We start from the raw sequence: 18,501 nt of genomic DNA on the forward strand, positions 1-18,501 counted from the left end.
GTCCGGGTCAAATGATTCGGGCATTTGCGTTCACACATACAGTTCATCCGAGTAATGCCCAGATAATGTCAGGTTCACAGTGCACGTGTGAAAGCAGCTTATGGGGCAGAGGCCTGAAGCTCCGCCCCGCTGCCGCACACCGTTCGTCAAGTCCCACTCGCTGAGCGGCTCGCTGTTTGCTTGTTTATTAATATTATGCGTGTCACACGCCCAAATGGCACCAAATTCGACACTGCACGTCCTTGGGTCCCCAGCAATACACCCGAGTATGAAGTCGATCGGATGAACAGTTGTCGAGATATTCAGGGATAGGATAGTCATAGGACACACACACACACACAGAATGGACGGACAGAGATTCCTTAATTTATAGTAAGATACTGTATCTGCGCATGCAGTTGATAATTGCATGTCCATACTGTGTCGGCTCTGGCATGTTATTCCGATGCTCCCATTTTTAATTTATTTTCAATTACAACTCCGGGCCTTCATAGTGTATTTCCAAACGGCCACTTTTAAAATCACGACCGTAAGCTTTTTCTTTTTCTCTAATCCCTGTGGCATCTGAGCGTTTCTGCCTGCCTGCCTGCTTTTGTCCTTGGTTTGTCTCTGTGTGTCGCGTTCTGTCCATCCATCCCTCCACCCTCTCTCCTCCTCCCCCGCTTTGGATATAGTGCCAAGAGTCGGGTGCAGGAAGTGCTCATTGATTCTGGGATTACATAAACATACTTGAAAAGAACCGCCCCGCCCCGCCCCGCCCCCCACCCACCTACCCCTCCCGTTCCCACTCCATAGACTTGGGTGAAAGATAATAAGCGTACACAGCCCATCAGAGGGCTTTCAGACTACAGATTGATCGCTAATGGTGTTTTTTTTAGCACCCGTTGGCTTTAAAATTTCCCTTACCAATTTACGCACACTGGCAAGAGCCAATAACATGATTAATTACAAAGAAATAAACAATACATAAAAAAAAATTAAAATAAATAGAAATACAGCTTCCTCAAGGATCCAATACGTTTATAGTAAATTTGCATGTGTATCTGAAGGTACAATGCCAAATACCTACCTTACATTTATTACATTTCACTGCATATATGTATGAAAGTATGTATATGTATGTGACAAATAAAAAAAAAAATCTTGAATCTACCTGCCCATACTGTCATTTTACCATTTTGTTTCCGAAGAAGAAGAATCTTTATTCGTCACACGGCACACACGGCGTCCAACACGCACACTTGGAATGGTGGCTGATGACATGAGTTCTCTGCTTTTGACCCATCCTGGCTTGTCCTTCCTCCAGGTGGCAGCCAGGAGCAGTGGGCAGCAAACAGCAACGCGCCCGGGAATCAATTACCAGTGTTCATCGCTGGTCAGACGACAGTGTTCTGCATGTTTGTGGTGGGGGTACTTACTGCCGTTACATGGAGGAAACATGCAAACTCCACACGGAAAGGACCCTAATCGGGAGATAACCTAGCGCCCCAGGCGGGAATCAAACCCAGGACCTTCTTGCTGTGAGGCAGCAGTGCACACTCCACACTGTGGAAGAAATTGAGTATAAAATACTATTAATTTATAAAATGAAATTGCAGTCAATGTGTAATGCATTTAAGGGGGTTAGAAAGGGATCCCCTTTTCAAAGGTTTCCTGCTTTTCTTTTCCCTTTTGTTATGATGGATTTTTTCCGTGACTTGTGTTTTTTTAAAAACAAACAAAATAACATCTAAATCTAATAAAATTTACTATGGACATAATGCAATCATTGTGCATTTTAACCACTTCTTCTGTTACGTTCTATAGGATTCAAAGTGACCAATGAAAGGAGCGGAGATATCACCCGCTGTCTATTCCGTCCCGGCCCTCAAACTCCCAAAAGTCAACCTGACGAGCGAGGGAGTGTTGCGATACTGCGAGTGCATTGAGCAATTGCAAGCGCGCAGGGAGGGTCGAGCTCGCGCTAGTCATAGCCCCGTGCTTGCAGGACTGCATTTGTGCACGCAGAGAAGAAATGCGTCCGCAGAGTTTGGTTTTCTGCTCATGAATGATGGTTTTCTGCTCGTGGAGTATGGTTTTCTGTTCATGGAGTATGGTTTTCTGCCTGCAGAGTTTGGATTTTCTTCTCGCAGATGCTGGTTTTCTGCTCATGGTATATGGTTTTCTGCTCATGTAGTGTGGTTTTTCTGCTCGCAGACACTGGTTTTCTGCTTGCAGATTATTGTTTTCTGCTCGTGGAGTTTGGTTTTCTACTCAAGGAGTATGATTTTCAGCTTGAGGACTATGGTTTTCTGCTTGCAGAGTTTGTATTTTCTGCTCACGGATGCTGGTTTTCTGCTCATGGTGTATGGTTTTCTGCTTGTGTAGTGTGGTTTTTCTGCTCGCAGACACTGGTATTCTGCTTGCGGATTCTGGTTTTCTGCTTGCAGATTATTGTTTTCTGCTCCTGGAGTTTGGTTTTCTGCTCGCGGATACTGGTTTTCTGCTCTCGGATGTTGGTTTTCTGCTCACAAAGTATGGTTTTCTGCTCACAGATACTGTTCTCTACATTCGAGAATTTTGAGACTAAATCGGCGCCATAGATTAGTTGCTTGCGAACCAATCTTTTAAATGACACAGGAGTCGGGAGTCACGAATCCAGTCGAGTCGAGTTTGTTTCATTTGAGACTCAGTTACTGCAACAGAATTAAATTATTCCTCAGAGTATCCCTGCAGTGGAAGGATGGGTGTAATGGGCTTGGGTTGCCGGATTGTCGTCTAGTCATCTTTAAACATGGACCTGACTGAGAATAAACGATTACAGCCGGTCAATCCTGTGCAGATAAATCAGGGATGGCTCTGGTATTTAAAGGTCCTGGTATTTACAGAAGAGGAAACTGAGATAAACAAAACATGTTTCTATGTGATACCTTAGTCTTCTCTTCCCAGCCCCTGCCTCAAAGGTGGTGCTGGTAAAGGAGATCTAATGCATGTTTAACTTAATTCTTGGACACCTACTGTACACTTAAACGTGGTCCCACGAGTGCACATGAACCCACATCACCAACAGAAATACACACCCTGACAACAAAATGTAACCAAACCCACCCACAACAAACAGGGAGAAGCACACACCTATCTTTAAGTTGTGCTTAATTTGATCAGGGTAGTTGTTCCCTACTCATGGTGAACGGAAGACAATTTCACACATGGGATCTCTTGCTCAACAATATGTCACTTCAGAGATACAGCAGGAGTTATGTGTGAGCGTGCGTGTCTGCGTGCGCACACATATTTTATGGCTAAGGAAGCAAGGAGCACTCCAGTGTTAACAACCAGCTTTGGGAAAACTCCAGTAATCCAATTTTGAAATTCAATATCTGTAGTGATTTAAAAAAAAAAAAGGTGTGTGTGTGTGTGTGTGTGTGTGTGTGTGTGTGTGTGTAGCGGCATAGCAAAAAGTCTCCTGAATAAAACAACCTTGTACATTTATAAATTCAGTCAATTCAACAACCAAAAGCATTTTCTTTCATGCCAAACCACATGAGACAATTTATGAAGAAAAAACATTATTTTAAGTTGTTGCATTATTTCAAGTTATTCAGTGAATCAGATAATTGTAAAATATCATCAGTGAGATACAACATATGTATCATAAAGGTTGCATCTGCACTTAGTTACACTTAGTTTAGTTAACCACACTTAACTCCTCTGAACTTAAGTTAAATTCACACGCTTTTAGACAAGCCCCATTTTCAGGTAGGGCCTCAGACGATGCTTAATTGAAATCCATTAGTGTAATTGAGGGTATATGCAAGTATGGATTAGCTATCCACTCCATTCTCTAAGCGTGGTGGTGCATACTTATCAGCCTAATTCCAATTGGCATACATGAAAGGCAGGGTTTCATCTCCCACTCCCGTCTCTGTCCCGTGCGTTATCTTCTCTCCAACCTATTACCAAACGCTCTCGAACTTTACATTACGAAACATATAGAAAAAAATTTGAATTTAGGTTGTGAGATAGTTTGGATTTTTACAGCGAAATGAATGACACTTGGATCATACATCTCGGATCTTGTGTTTCCATGATCCGGAACGGAATGGAACCGACGCTCGCCATAAGAACCGAAGGTATGGGGCGACACGGGAGGCCAAACAGGTTGACAGACGTCAATGGACGAGCACAGAGACGCTCCCTCAACCACTTAATTACTCTCCCGCTCAACTAGTTCTTGTTCCACTCTCTTATTTTCGAGGCTGTCATGCACTTCTTCTGTACAACACACACGCATACACATTCTTACGCAGACACACACACACACTCACACACACACACACACAGAATCTATTAGTCAAAGGCAGAGCAATATGCTTCATTCAGTCCTGAGCAGGTCAGTCCTCGGTGAGAGCTCAATGAATCAGCGGTGGCTCGCTGATCAGACCTGGCATCCATCGGACAGGCCAGACAGCCGGGCACGCTGCCGCCACGGGGATGGAGGGATGGGAGAGAGGGGTGTTTGATACAGGCGGCGGAAAGGCTAAAGAGAGTGACATGGAGAGCGAAAGCGTGAACGTCACCGCAGCGGACATGCAGATGTACACCGAACAGCCACATCCACACTCCCGTGGCGTCGCTTTTCAATTCCTCTTTCGCGCGCTTTCTCGCTCTCTCTCTCTCTCTCTCTCTCTCTCTCTCTCTCTCTCTCTCTCTCGCTTTCTCTCACACTCCTTCTCCAATCAATCTCTCCTGTCGGTTCCCCATCTTCTTCTCCTTCTTCTTTGCCCAGTCCAATATCCTTTACTCTCTATCTCTGCTTCTCCGCCTATTGTCTTTATCCTGTTGACTCACTGCATCTCTTACTTCTTCTGCTTCTTCTCTCCTGAACACCAATCAGCAACAGCTGAATGACTTTCTCTCCCCCTCCTCCTCCTCCTCCATCTCCTCCTCCTCCATATCCAACCTCGCCCACCGACATCTCACCATCAGCCCACCCCAGACCTCCTATGAATCACCCCGCGGACATGGATTACCCACAACGCTGGAAATCAGTCATCCCAAGCAGGCCTTTAATTATGGAGATAAATAATAGATGAATCCATAGAGGGGGCCAGCGAGGGCTTATTGACCCAGAGGGTCCGACTGAAGGTTAGAATGGAGACCATCCGCAGATACACATTATTGACGAGTTGTCATGCCGAGTTACTCTACATTCGCGGGGAGCATGGTGGGTAAGTGGTGGTTAACAGAGAAAAAGCAAAATAGGGAAACAAGCATTTGTGTGAGTTGACATGTTTTTGGATATACTGAAAGTGGCTGCCTCATGTATTTCTACACTGATAGTTGTCACAATGTGCTTTGGCCTGCTGACAGAAAATAAACGTATTTTTTTGTTTTTTTGTTATGGAATTTAAAACCTCAATATCAAGGCTTATTCGCTTACAGAATGAGGGGACATTGGTACATTGATTGACAAATGCGTGCTTGGGAGAGTGAGAGATGTAGATAAAAGCTTTGCTGTTGTAACTTTGTGCATAGATTTGGAAAGCTCTCCGGTCTCTTACAAATCCCAAACAAAGGTCCTTGTAGGGGCGGCAGAAGAAAGAAGCCTGTAGTGGATTTGCAAAGAGCCCACACACTGTGTGCAGAATAAAATGTCTTGCAAAATAACCTTTTCAGAGCGAAAAATGCAAATCCCATGACAGCTCTATGCAATTACACCTTTGACATTGTTAAATAAAACATATATGGCAGCACGGAAGGAAAAGAACAACAAACATCTCCACCCCATCTGGCTCTGCATATACGTAAAAGTTGTTGAAGGGAAGAAGGAAGAGGCTGGTGCTTGCAGTCAGAGAGAGCGAGAGAAAGAGTACTTTGAAACCGGTATCATTCGGGGTTATTGCTAAGTATGTGCAAATATTTGACCTTATTTGAGGTTCATGTGATTCATATTCGCCGTCCATTTTGCTAAAACAACGTTTTTTACATTTTTCTTTTGTGTATATATTTACAGCCTCATTTGCAACTTTTTTTTTTTCCTCCAAGTAAGAGATTTACCCTTTAAGGAAAAACAAAAACATTATCTCATGATAATACATTTTAAGTAAAACTCTCATCAAAGAGTTACAATTATGTTTAACCTATGCATTTGTGTATAATGCAGTATATCGTAACTCCGATATATTGCATTATATACATATTTGATGAAAAATATATCCAGTTTATGCTGTATTTATTCAGGTAAGTTCAGTAGATGACGATAAATATACTGTTTATCAAACAACCTTTTTTTAATCTAAAGGTGCTTACAAAGGACAGGAGGTGCCATCTGTAACGCCTATTAGAAATACCCTTTTCCTCTCATGGAACATCTGTTTATTTGTGTCCTATAGCTCCACGGAGATCCCACCTGGGATCTGCTGTCACGGAGCACCAGCTGCACACGACAAAACCTTACGTAGCCTCGCTTGCTAATTACCTAATGGTCATTTGACTCTGACTTGAAGCGTCCACTCCCGGTGACCTCGCAAACAAGTGGAACAAATACAAGTAGGGCGACGGACGCTCGCCGAGACGCAGGGGTGGATGTAACAGGTGCATTGCCCACTTAGGCGCGCTCTTATGAGGAAGTGAAGCTTTTACGATGTCGTGGAGGAAGAAGTGACTCTCTTCATGCAGCTGTTTGACAGCTTTCCCCTGCACTCTCGAACAACCTCGCTTTTCATGTTTTTGAAATTTTACTTTTTCATCCTGTTTAAAGGTTGGATTTGACTGTCTGCACTTTTTTTTTCTTTTTGATGCCTCCTCTCTTTATTTAATGAGCCTTCCCCACTTCTCTGATGCATCCCTGTTCACTAGGGGACGGGGATCCCCCGAGACTTCCCTTTCCAATGTTTTGATATTTAGCTGCAGATTTTAAGGGTTTTAATATTTTAGTATTTTGATATTTTGATTTGTTATTATTTAAGACATTATTGTTACATCACCTTTATCGGTCATGCTTTTTCCTAGACCACAGCAAACAAAAATGTAATTTTTTAACAAATGAGAGTGCAGATCTGTTAACTCAGTAGTACTGTGCTGTGATATCAGTAGTACCGTAATTACGCTAATGGTCGCACAAAACAATTCAATCTGCGGTTGGGTGAACTGTAAGTTTCAAGGCTCACCGCAGTACAGCAAAGTGTTTGGCCGCTTTGACAGTGATAATGGGAATTTCATAGGAATCCTCAAGGTTATCGCTTATCCCTTCCAGGAAGGCCCTAACACAAAAATATGTCATTGGCGGGGGAACTTTCAAACCTTCGTTATCTTTGAGGTTTGCTGGACAGCATCCACCTTTTGTCCACCCCTGACTTAACCACTGCCCATAAGGCCAATTATATGAGTGGCCATACGTTGCAAAAGTAATTCTTTGTGCTCGGCCCAAGACTCCTTGTCCTTATCTGTAACTTGCTATTGAGTGCTGGCTGATCTGAGGAATATTTGATATCTTCCTGGCCTTGTTAGATATTTGTTGCAGACTGTTTTTAGCTCTAGACATGTGGAGCCTTTAGAAAAACCTTGCCAAAGCCCGTCTGTCCGTGGCACTGATCCTGGCTGGCAGCATCCAGATGACACTTCTCCAAGTCGCTATTTGAGCATATCTTGGTTATTTACCGAGCTGGAAATGCCACTTGGGATGCTGCAGCCTCTTGTATAATGGCGGGACTTTCCCCTTTTCTGTCTCTTTTGCCCGTCTCCCTCCTTAATCTTTCATCTTGTTTCGTTCCCTCTTACAGAGTTATCTCTCTCCACGGCCACCTGTTTCTCTCGTCTCTTGTCTTGTCATATACTCAAAGCTCCCCCTCCACACACACACACAAACACACACACACACACACACACACACACACACACACACACACACACACACACACACACACACACACACACACACACACACACACACACACACACACACACACACACACACACACACACACACGTACACATGCACTCTCGGGAATAGTCTGACATTTGCACTTGGCTATTGTAGTTATTGGCTCGCCCCTAAGTACCTGAACACACAAAACCCTACTTTGCATTTGTGACATGGGCAAATATCAATCGCTCTAATATCACTCTCTGCTCCTGAAGAAATGCATCCATGGGCCATGCATTCATGATTGTTTTGTCCTTTTCTGTAGCATCTACACATGCAGGGCCATGTGCACACCTAATATGTTAATCACCGCGGATTTTAAGCACATTTGGTACCTTTCGACTTTTTTTCAAACTCGGTTTTTAAAAGACGTTGAGAGATAAAAAAAAAAATGTAAAAAGAAAAACGACAAAGGAACACAAATCTGGAAAAATTTAATTTTCCTTCTCGAATGCTTTTTTGAAATTATTTGGCTGCTCGTGGAGAATATAGAAATGCGCGACAATACGTGGTTCGCTGCGGTGGGTCACATGTGTGTGTGCACATACAAATGTGAAATGTTCTCACTTTTGTATTTTCATGCCTTTGTGTACTGTAGGTTTGGTGGTGGTGGGTGGGGGGGGTTGTATTAATTTCCGTGTGCCATAATATACAAATCATTTTATACGGATGTGTTACCATAGCAGGTGGTAATGAGGCGCTGGTCAATGCAGTATTGATGGGAACGACGTATTCTGTCAAGGATTAATTAGTAAAGTGGACAAACATGAAGGCTACCGAGCGCCACACACGCAGAACTCAATGAGGAACCGATTAATAATTCACTTTGCGCAGTGTTGTCATTCCCCTCCTCCCCTCCCTGTCGTTCCCCTCCTCTGCACCAGCCCCTTTTTTTTCCCTTCGCCCCTTCGTATTTTGAGAGGTGTGTTTGTGTGCGGGCCCATGTGAGGAAGTGCAAAACCGCAATTAGTGAGTAATGTGTGCCAAAAACCCAAGCGAGACCCCTGAGATGGGAATGGTAAACGGAAAGTGGGTGTGTGTGTAGGTGTTCAGTAAGAGAGAGGTGGGGGTATATAATTGCAGACCTGTGTGTGTGTGTGTGTGTGTGTGTGTGTGTGTGTGTGTGTGTGTGTGTGTGTGTGTGTGTGTGTGTGTGTGTGTGCGTGCGTGCGTGCGTGCGTGCGTGCGTGTGTGTGTGTGCGCGTGTGTGTCTTGTCAAATCCGACAGTGGAGGGAAAATATGGGTTACCAGGAGACTGACTGAGGACTGTTTCGCCTCTATAGGAGGAAAAAGAAATACTCATACCCACACAGGTGTTTGATGTTGCTCCTCTCCTCCCTCCCTCTCTCTCTCTCTCTCTCTCTCTTTCTCTCCCCCGCTCTCCTTGAGTTGACCTGCAGGCCAACACAACTCTCATTGATGTACTGTATACAGTACACATAGATGTAAACAGATTAACACTGGAAAATATACGTGCCTGTAAGTTTCCTGTTTCCTGAGTCGCTGTTAGCCGGCCCCTTAAGCTGCACGTGGACACATATGTACGCACGGAGAAACACTCGGTCACACATCACCTGGACACGCACGCACGCACACACACACACACACACACACACACACTCACACACTCTTTGGGGCAAGACAGTGGCAGTTAATACCTCTCTGACAGTCGATTCACTGTCTGTCTCTGTGTGAAACCTAATGTAGAGGAAAAGGGTGCGTGCTTGCGTGCGTGCGTGCGTGCGTGCGTGCGTGCGTGCGTGCGTGCGTGCGTGCGTGCGTGCGTGTGTGTGTGTGTGTGTGTGTGCGTGCGTGCGTGTGCCCGTGCGTGCTCATGTCAAAGACAGAGGGAGTGAGAAACAGTGACCAAGACCAAATTTACTGTAGAGATGCAGGTTGAAAAAGACATTAACCGGTGCCGGCTATATTTTTCGTGTCATTCCCTTCTCCCGTGTGTGTGTGTGTGTGTGTGTGTGTGTTAGTGTGTCTCTGTGACGTAGCGTGGGTTCCTGGAGTCTCATGCATGGCTTCCCTGCGGAGACATCCAGGAGTTGCAGCGAGGTCAGTGCCGGTAGAGCACCGATCGGTCCGATTACTTTTCTCATGGCTACTCCAGCTCATTGGCTCCGCTGCTCATCCAGCCGGACAGCTGGAAATATCAGCTCTCCTTGTGTCCTTACGCTCTTTTCTCCTATCGAGGTTTAATGCTGTAAAAAAAAACAAAAAACATATATCCAATTTTATTAAATTCGATTTTAGTTATTTTATCTTGAGTGAACGTCTTGCTTTGGAATATAGTTATTTTAATTTAATCATTATCCCCATCATCAAGCCTTACTTCAGACTGGCCGGAGGAGGCCCGGTCCCTTCAGTTCATATTCAAACGTCTTAAATGTCTCATGCAGAAGCAAAACTTTTATCTTCATAACAGAGCTAAGCAAAGCATGCACTCCGGATGGGCCACTCAAAGTCAGATTGATTCCTCAAAAGCTAAGATTAATTCATATCCTCTCTCTCTTTTCTGTCCACAGAGAAGTGTGACGAGGCGCTGGCTTCCCCTCTCCCCCACACAGCCTTCACCAGCTCGTCTGTCTTCACCAACGGGTACGCGCCTGGATATGCAAAGCTCAACAGGAGAGGAGGTAGGTATATACGCAGGCATGCACACACACACATCCGCGCGCACGCGCACACAAACACACACACACACACACACACACACACACGTAAACACTATATTTCTCTACACTTTTGGGTCAATGACATGACTCTTTTTTTGAGTTTGAATCAATTACCATTCAAATAAACGACATATGAAGACACACGTGAAATATTCAAGATTCAAGATTCAAGATTCAAGATATCAAATATCGATGAAAGTACACTGAATTTGAAACCAAGGAGTTTTGTGGCTTTAGAATTGAAAAATGTCAGCCGGGGCAACCGTGCGTTAAACGGTGAAAAGGCCTACAAGGCATTATTAACGGTTGTACCACCTGACAAAAGGAGCGCAGGCCTGACTTTATATGTCACTACGTTACTGCCCACCTTCAGTGTTCTTCTCCTCTCCCATTCTGTCACCTCACATCATTTACTCCTCTCTATTCAGTCTCTCTGCTCTGCTTGTCTGGTCATTATCCTACTGAATCAGACCGAGGCTCATTTCCACACCAGTCCACAGAAGAGAGAGAGAGAGAGAGAGAGAGAGAGAGGGTCAGACAATTACACCCCTCTCTGTTTATACAATTAATATTTCAGCCCCTTCCATCCAATATAGGCCCACCGTTAAGAAAGCAGTTTTGGCAAATACAGGCAGCGTAATCTAGTGTGTTTGATCACTCTGCTAATGGCATCATTGGATCTGAATAGGTCTGTGGAGGTTTGTCATCCGCAGTAGAATTAAAAAAAAAAATGAAAATCACACAATAATAGAAGGATAAAATAAATGAAGAGAGGATAAAAAAAATCGAATAATAACAAAAGTGAGAAAAAAGGAAAAATAGCTTTGTTCCTGATGCGGTGTGAATTAACATTTGCTTAGCGTCATCCTCGATTGGTAATGAATTCCTCAGGATTATGATCATTATTATTCTGGCTCTTTCATTCCAATTGTGGTGGAAAGGCACTCTTCGCAACTCTACGCAACTTTCTTTGGTCTCACAAATGGGCATTTTTATCAGAGGCGTGCCATTGAAATGACAAAACCTGGCACACAAAAGCCCCCAAATAATTTTCGGCCATGGTTAACCTTGACCTGAGAAAAGTGAAGGATCGCCAATGCAAGACTAATGACTAGAGCTTGTTACGATGACAGTTATTCTTTACGGCAGCGTAAGTCATGCCTCTTCAGATGAGGCTACCGGTCGAGCTAATTTCCAAAGTACAGCACCTCCGCTCCCTCCACCAGTACCAATGCTTTTCAGCGGATGACTGGTAATTATGGCACCCGCTCCATTCAGCCTCTCGCGAACGTCTCCGAATGTCCTTCACACTGAATGGGTGCGTTTACCGAAACACGAAATTAGGCAGGGATTCGAGCCCGAGTTAAGTAGCGCTTCAAAGCTTCAAAGCTTCGAATGAGCTCAGTCCGGGGACGAGCCTTAAGATGGAGGACGTGGGCGCCAAAAAAGTTTGAATTTAAATATACCTGAAAAGTGTCACCTTGTCAAGCTTATTGGGCTGAAACTCGGGACGTGGAGTTCCAACTTGTCCGCCCCGCACGTCTCGCTGTCCTCCTGGAAGCGACACTGGGTGTGGATGGTGAGGTCATCACCTCATTAGCATACAGCATATGACAGGGAAGGAATATGAAAGTGAAGTAGGGGGCGTCGGGTGGGTGTGGATGCTTGGCGGATTTGCCAAAGTTTGCCTGGATGGAATAGGCAACGGCACCGTACCGTCCTTCTGGGAACATTTTTTTTTCGTCGATTCTCTCTCTTCCCTCTCTTCTCTCTCTTCTCTCTCCCTGCTGGAATGGGCAATATCGTACTTGTGAAGGTACGATGGAGGTTTTTTTTTGGCATTCTTTTCTGCCAGCAGCTCAAATGGAATGCTGGCTTCTGAATCAATAGGAATGTCCAGGGGAGGAGTTACTATGCTATGAATGCTATGTATGTATTGAGTGGAGGGCTAGTTTCAGGAGGTAGAATGGAGATTATTATTTCATCCACCTCTGAAAAAGTAGCAGGCCAGTTTACTGAGCTGAGCCCCTGGTTTCGGGGCGGTATTGCTCAGCCAGGCTGTCTGTCTCGTCCGCTCAAGACGCCCGAACAAAACACACTCTCAACAACACAGCGACAACGATCGCATCTCCGCGAAGACAAAGCAGCCACATACCACTTACCAGGCAGACCATCCACTGGAGGCACATACGGACAAAGACGAACACTGTGTGAGGGAATGACACATTTCCGGAAAACATCACAAAAACGCCCAGCGGCTCACACACACATACCCAACACGCACGCACATATGGACAACCCGCTCCAAGCAGCTGCCTTTTGGAGCCAAAAGTGCCGCTGGTGACATTAATCTACGCTGATAAGCCAATCTGCTTCCATCTTTCGGCGCCACAGAACAGCGTTGGTACAAAATCAATGGGACACACCACTCATATTAAACTGGTGTTGTGAATGCTGACAGCTATTAGATGAGTTTTAGAACCGCCTGTGTGTGTGCGTGTGTGTGCGCGAGTTTGCATGCATGTGTGCATGAGGTAAATGATACAATAATGATTTTCCAGCAGGCAGCCGTCTGTTGGAGCCGCCGCGTGGCAGCCAGTCAGCGGGGCCCCCCCGGTCTCCACGCTGCCTGTTTGTCTAAACGCTTCCACTCTGTCTTTGGAAGGAAAGGAAAAAAAACAAAAAAACGCCCTGGGAAATTTTTATGTTAAGTTAGTTTACGCGTGGTGACAGATGTCTCTAATCAGCGCTCATGTGCATGTGTGTGCACGTCGGCACATTTGTAAGCTGTGACAGAAGTTGTATTTGTTGTGTTATTTTTCCCATTGGTTTCTGGGAGGGGAATGTGTCATGTTGCCGCCTGGTAAGGCCAAATGCAGGAGACACGGATCAAACAAGGTATATTTTACAAAATAATTTAAAACATTGCAGGGCATACAGGCAACAGCACTCACAGGGAATTTTATGACCAACAAGGACTGACTGGGGAAGACAAACTAAACTGGGGTTATGACAAGACGAGACACAGCTGAGGGGAAAAAACACAACACACATCTGCAGGACAACCAAGAAAACACAGAACCTGGCGGAAACAGAGAGAGAGCGGTCGCTAGAGAGAGAGGGACAGAGCGAGGGAGACAGAGAGAGAACACAGGTAGAAAAACAAGGGAACTCTGGACCTGGAGGAAACAGAGGGAGTGAGAGAGAGACAGCTCAAGGATGGCTCCCAGACGTCCCTCTAGGCTGAGCAGGCCGGGGAAACAGAAAGGAGGGGGTGAACCATGCAGGGCGGGTGGAGGGGGTCTAGAGGTGGGCTTCAGCGAGCAAAACAAACCTCTCAGGTGGACGGCCCAGGGGTTGGAAACCCCCAGCATCAAATGGGGCAGGTAGGTGGAGTTGTTCCGGAAGACGGCCCGGGGGCAAGGCAGGTGAGCGGGACCACTCTGGAGGTTGACCTGACCTCAGGACCAATGAGCGGGGCTACTCGGGAGGTCGACCCTGTAGGTGGTGCTGCTTAGGAGGTTGACAACGTAGAAGGGACTACTTCGAAGGGCAGCCAAGAGGCTGGGGGCTGGCGGAGAAGGCCAACTGCTGGAGGTTTGGCCGGACGTCGTTGGACAAAGCCCACTGGGCGACAGTCCAGGAAACCAGTGTAGCCAGGGCAACAGGTGGCAGCAGCAGTTCCGGGACCAGAGACAAACATGCTGTCGGAACACCAGACATACAGGCTGTAGAAACAGCAGACAAACAAGGAACAGTCGACTCACCTGCTATGGTGACAGCAGACAACCATGGTGTTGGGACAGTGGACAGACACTGAACAGTATACTCACATGCTGTGGTGACAACAGACAACGATGGCGTTGGGACAGCAGAAAAACAAGGAACAATGGACTGACATGCAGAAGTCGGTGAGGGCGCCCAACGGCTCGGGACCAGGAACAGACTGAATCTCGGCAGTGGTGGCTGACGCCTCGGGACCAGGAACAGGCCAAACCTCGGCGGGGGCACTCGACAGCTCAGGACCAGAGACGGACTGAGCCTCAGCAGTGGTGTCTGACGGCTCGGGACCAGGAACAAACTGAGCCTGCACATTGACGGCCGACGGCTTGGGACCAGGAGCAGACTGGGCCTAGGCAGTGGCGGGGGATGACTCTGGAACAGGAATGGGCTGAGCCTCGGCAGTGGCGTCCAGCAGATCAGGACCAAGAACGGGGTGAGCCTCGGTGATTGGAGTGACAGGCTCGGGAGAAACAGAAGGCGGAGAAGGGTGGGGGTATAACTTCCACCTGTTGCTGCCACAGGAAGTTTCAGCCCAATAAGCTTGACAAGGTGACACTTTTCAGGTATATTTAAATTCAAACCCTGCCTGCCATCTTAAGGCTTGTCCCCGAACTGAGCTCATTCGAAGCTTTGAAGCACTAGTTAACTCAAGCTCAAATCCCTGCCTAATTTCGTGTTTCGGTAAACGCACCCTTTCAGTGTGAAGGACATTTGGAGGCGTTGGAAGCTGAATGGAGCGGGCGCCATAATTACCAGTCATCCGCTGACAAGCATTGTTACTGGTGGAGGGAGCGGAGGTGCTGTACTTTGGAAATAAGCTTTTCCACGGCAACCCACGGGACCGGTAGCCTCATCTGAAGAGGCATGACTTACGCTGCCGTAAAGAATAACTGTCATCGTAACGAGCTCTAGTCATTAGTCTTGGATTGGCGATTCCTGGTCCTGCATTGCACTGCTGCCTCACAGCAAGAAGGTCCTGGGTTCGATTCCCACATGGGGCGCTGTTGGCACCATGCTCCGGCGATTATCTCCCAAATTGGAGCCTTTCTGTGTGGAGTGTTTGCATGTTCTCCCCGTGCTCACATGGGGTTTCCTCCACCTACCATCAGTAAGGAACCGCACCAAAAACATGCACACATCATCGTCCGACCAACGATGGACACTTGGTACCAGGTGCCCGGGCACGTCGACGAATGCTGCCCACTGCTCCTGGCTGCCCCCCCAGAGGAAGGACAAGCCAGGATGGGTCAAATGCAGAGGCCTCATTTCACCGGCCACCATCCAAAGCATGTGCATGTGTGTGTGTATGTGTTGTAGTGTGGTGTGTTGCGTGACAATTTAAGATTCTTCTTCTTCTTCTTCTTCTTCTTCTTCTTCTTCTTCTTCTTAAACGCCATCATATGGGTGAATTTGGATTCTGCTTCCAAGTTATAGTGAGGATCTTAAGGAAATTTGGCTCTTCATCTTCAAACACCTCCTGTGTTGGCAAGGTGAGCAGGGCAGTGGAGACTCTGTAGCACTGGGCAACAGAAAAACTGGGGTACTGGGCACCGGAAACATTGGGGCCCTAGGCACCAGAAACTCAGGAGTGCTGTGCAGCGGAGAAACCCAACGGCCTCTGGGATCCTTGAGACCACACTTTCTCCTTAAGGACATCTTCTGAGGGTAAGGTGGGTGGCCGGTGGCTAGCAGTCCCAATGCTAGAGGACAGGTGGCCAGCAGGCCCAAAGCAAGCAGACTAGTGGCTAGCAAGCCGGTGGCTAGCAGGCGCCACGCTAGCAGATCTCCTGGCTGGTCCCGGATGCAGAACCGCCTGAATGCTAAAACTGCTGAGTCCATGGTTTGGTCAGTCATACTGTTGCTGTCTGGTGAACCCAAATGCAGGACTCAGGCAGGAAATGCTCAAACAAGGGATCTTTTACGAAAGAACTGAAAACGTTGGAGAGCAACAGCACTCGCAGGGAATTTTATGACGGACAAGGGCCGACTGGGTAAGACAAACTAAATACACTGGGGGGAATGACGAGACGAGACACAGAGAAGGGGAAACAACACTAAGGACATCTGCAGGACAAACAAGGGAACACAGGACCTGGGGGAAACAGGGAGAGGGAGAGGGAAAGAGAGAGAGAGAGAGAAAACACAGGGAGATAACAGGATAGGGGGAACACAAGGCTGCATACACTAGGGAGAGGAGCAGAATAAAGGCATAACAAACGCAGTGCAAATCATGCCAGAACGATTCTTTAATAAAGATGGATCTCGGCTTGCATATCCAAACATATTCTTCGCCGACAAATTCTTCATCGTGACCGACGCGGCGCAATAAACCTTTTTTTTTTGTCAAACGACATCATTTACACTCTTTCTCCCCCCTCCTTTATTTCACATTTATTTTTCAAACTATGGTTTAATGCTGTTTCATTACTCCAGACTTCGGCTTGATCACGGCTCCATCCGTTCAGAAAAGTCGACTGCCTCCCTTTTGTTAAATCGTCGAGTCAAGATGGAGCGAATAGAAGCAGATAAACCTCCATCCCTCTCCCCACGCTACTTTCCGCATCTGTACCCCATTCCTCTTTCCCTTCCTCTCCTCTCTACGATGCTCCTCATCTACCACTTTTCGGGCTCCTCCGTCCCTCCGTCACCTCGCTTTCCCTTAAGCCCCCCCGCCCCTTTCTTCCTCGATAAGGAAGCAGCCTCCCCTCCAACTACTCTGCCAGACTTTCGAGTTACTGTTCTCCCCACATTCTATTCTTTCTTCCTCCATTTCTTTCTCCCTCTGTCTGCCCCGCCACCTCATGCAGGCTTTTTCTTTTCTTTCCAACCCTCTAGCTTTCTGCTTGTCCTTCCTCTGCTGTGCTCCTCTCCCCTTGGTGCTGGCTTATCTGTGAGACACTGACCCCCCTAAAGGCTCTCAGATGGAGAGAAAAAAGGTCAGCCTCTTTCGCTCTCTCTCCCTCTCTCTCTGTTTCTCCCCTTTTTTCAGCCAAAACAATTTGACTGGCCCAGCTTGACACAGAGAGAGAGAGAGAGAATGAGGACGAGGTGGAGAGCCGTGGTACTTGAGAGGAATTGACCACGGAAGTAGTTAAAATATTTAAACTTCCCCAAAATATGGGAGTTACAGTTCAACCGGGTTTGTCCATGGTCTCGTAGCAACAGCATTATCTCCGGCCGATGTCTCCGTCCGGTCAGGGTTGAGCGCAGCCACGTGCCAAAGAAGATAGCGGCCACAGATTTGAATGGATGGAGGGTGAGAAAAGGGCCAGCGTGGTTCATGGCGGGGCGGCGGCGCAGAGGAGCAGGAGACGGAGGAGGCTGTGGAGGAAGATGGCAAAGTCATCGGTGTGTAATGCATGATGATGCAATGAGCCTATCCCATGTCCAGAGGTCCAGAGGATTTAAAAAAACAATCCACGCGATTGGCGTTCAGACATATGAGTGGTGTGTACGGTACATGAATGTCTATTTTTATCGGAACTGCATCCAAGCGGAGATCAGATGTCATATTATAAGTATTAACCTATAGTTTACGTAGGCAGGGTGACAGAAGGGTTCCAGCAAGAGTGAAGGGGAAGGTCTACAGGACGGTAGTGAGACCATCTATGTTGTGCGGTTTAGAGGCGGTGGCGCCGACAAAAAGGCAGGTGGCTGAACCGGAGGTGGCAGAGCTGAGGATGTTGCGATCTTCATGGGGAGTGACAAGGATGGGCAGGATTAAGAATGCGTACGTGAGAGGGACAGCTCGGGTTGGACAGTTTGGTGGAAAAGCGAGAGAGGCCAGATTGAGATGGTTTGGACACGTGTGTAGCGGAGATGAGAGTTACATCGGGAGAAGGAGGCTGAGGATGGAGCTGCCGGGCAAGAGGAAAAGAGGAAGGCCAAAAGAGAAGGTTTATGGATGTGGTGAGGGAGGACATGCAGGCGCTTGGTGTAAGGGAGGAAGATGCGCAGAACAGAAGGTATTGGCTGTGGAGCAGCCCAAAGAAAAAGAGAGAAGATATGTCAACTATTCAATGATAACAAATGCTGTATTATATAAAATACAATCATTTATAGGCACAGTTCCAGTAAAGTCATTGGATTGGCATCCATAAGTGTCCACAAGACATTGTCAACAAAGGGAA

At 46.7% G+C, this 18,501-nt stretch overlaps 1 protein-coding gene across 1 annotated transcript in view; it reads left to right on the top strand.

The window, feature by feature from the left end:
- The window catches only part of cntnap2a (contactin associated protein 2a), a gene marked incomplete at both ends in the record, with an annotated part of 398,026 nt that overhangs the window by 147,935 nt on the left and 231,590 nt on the right, over positions 1–18,501 (top strand). The window contains one exon of the mRNA XM_080020721.1: positions 10,439–10,549. Within this exon, the coding sequence (XP_079876847.1) occupies positions 10,439–10,549 (111 nt within the window). The remainder of the gene's footprint in view (positions 1–10,438; positions 10,550–18,501) is intronic.

Source organism: Zeus faber, assembly GCF_960531495.2.
Source record: "Zeus faber genome assembly, chromosome: 19".
NCBI classification, from domain to species: Eukaryota; Metazoa; Chordata; class Actinopteri; order Zeiformes; family Zeidae; genus Zeus; species Zeus faber.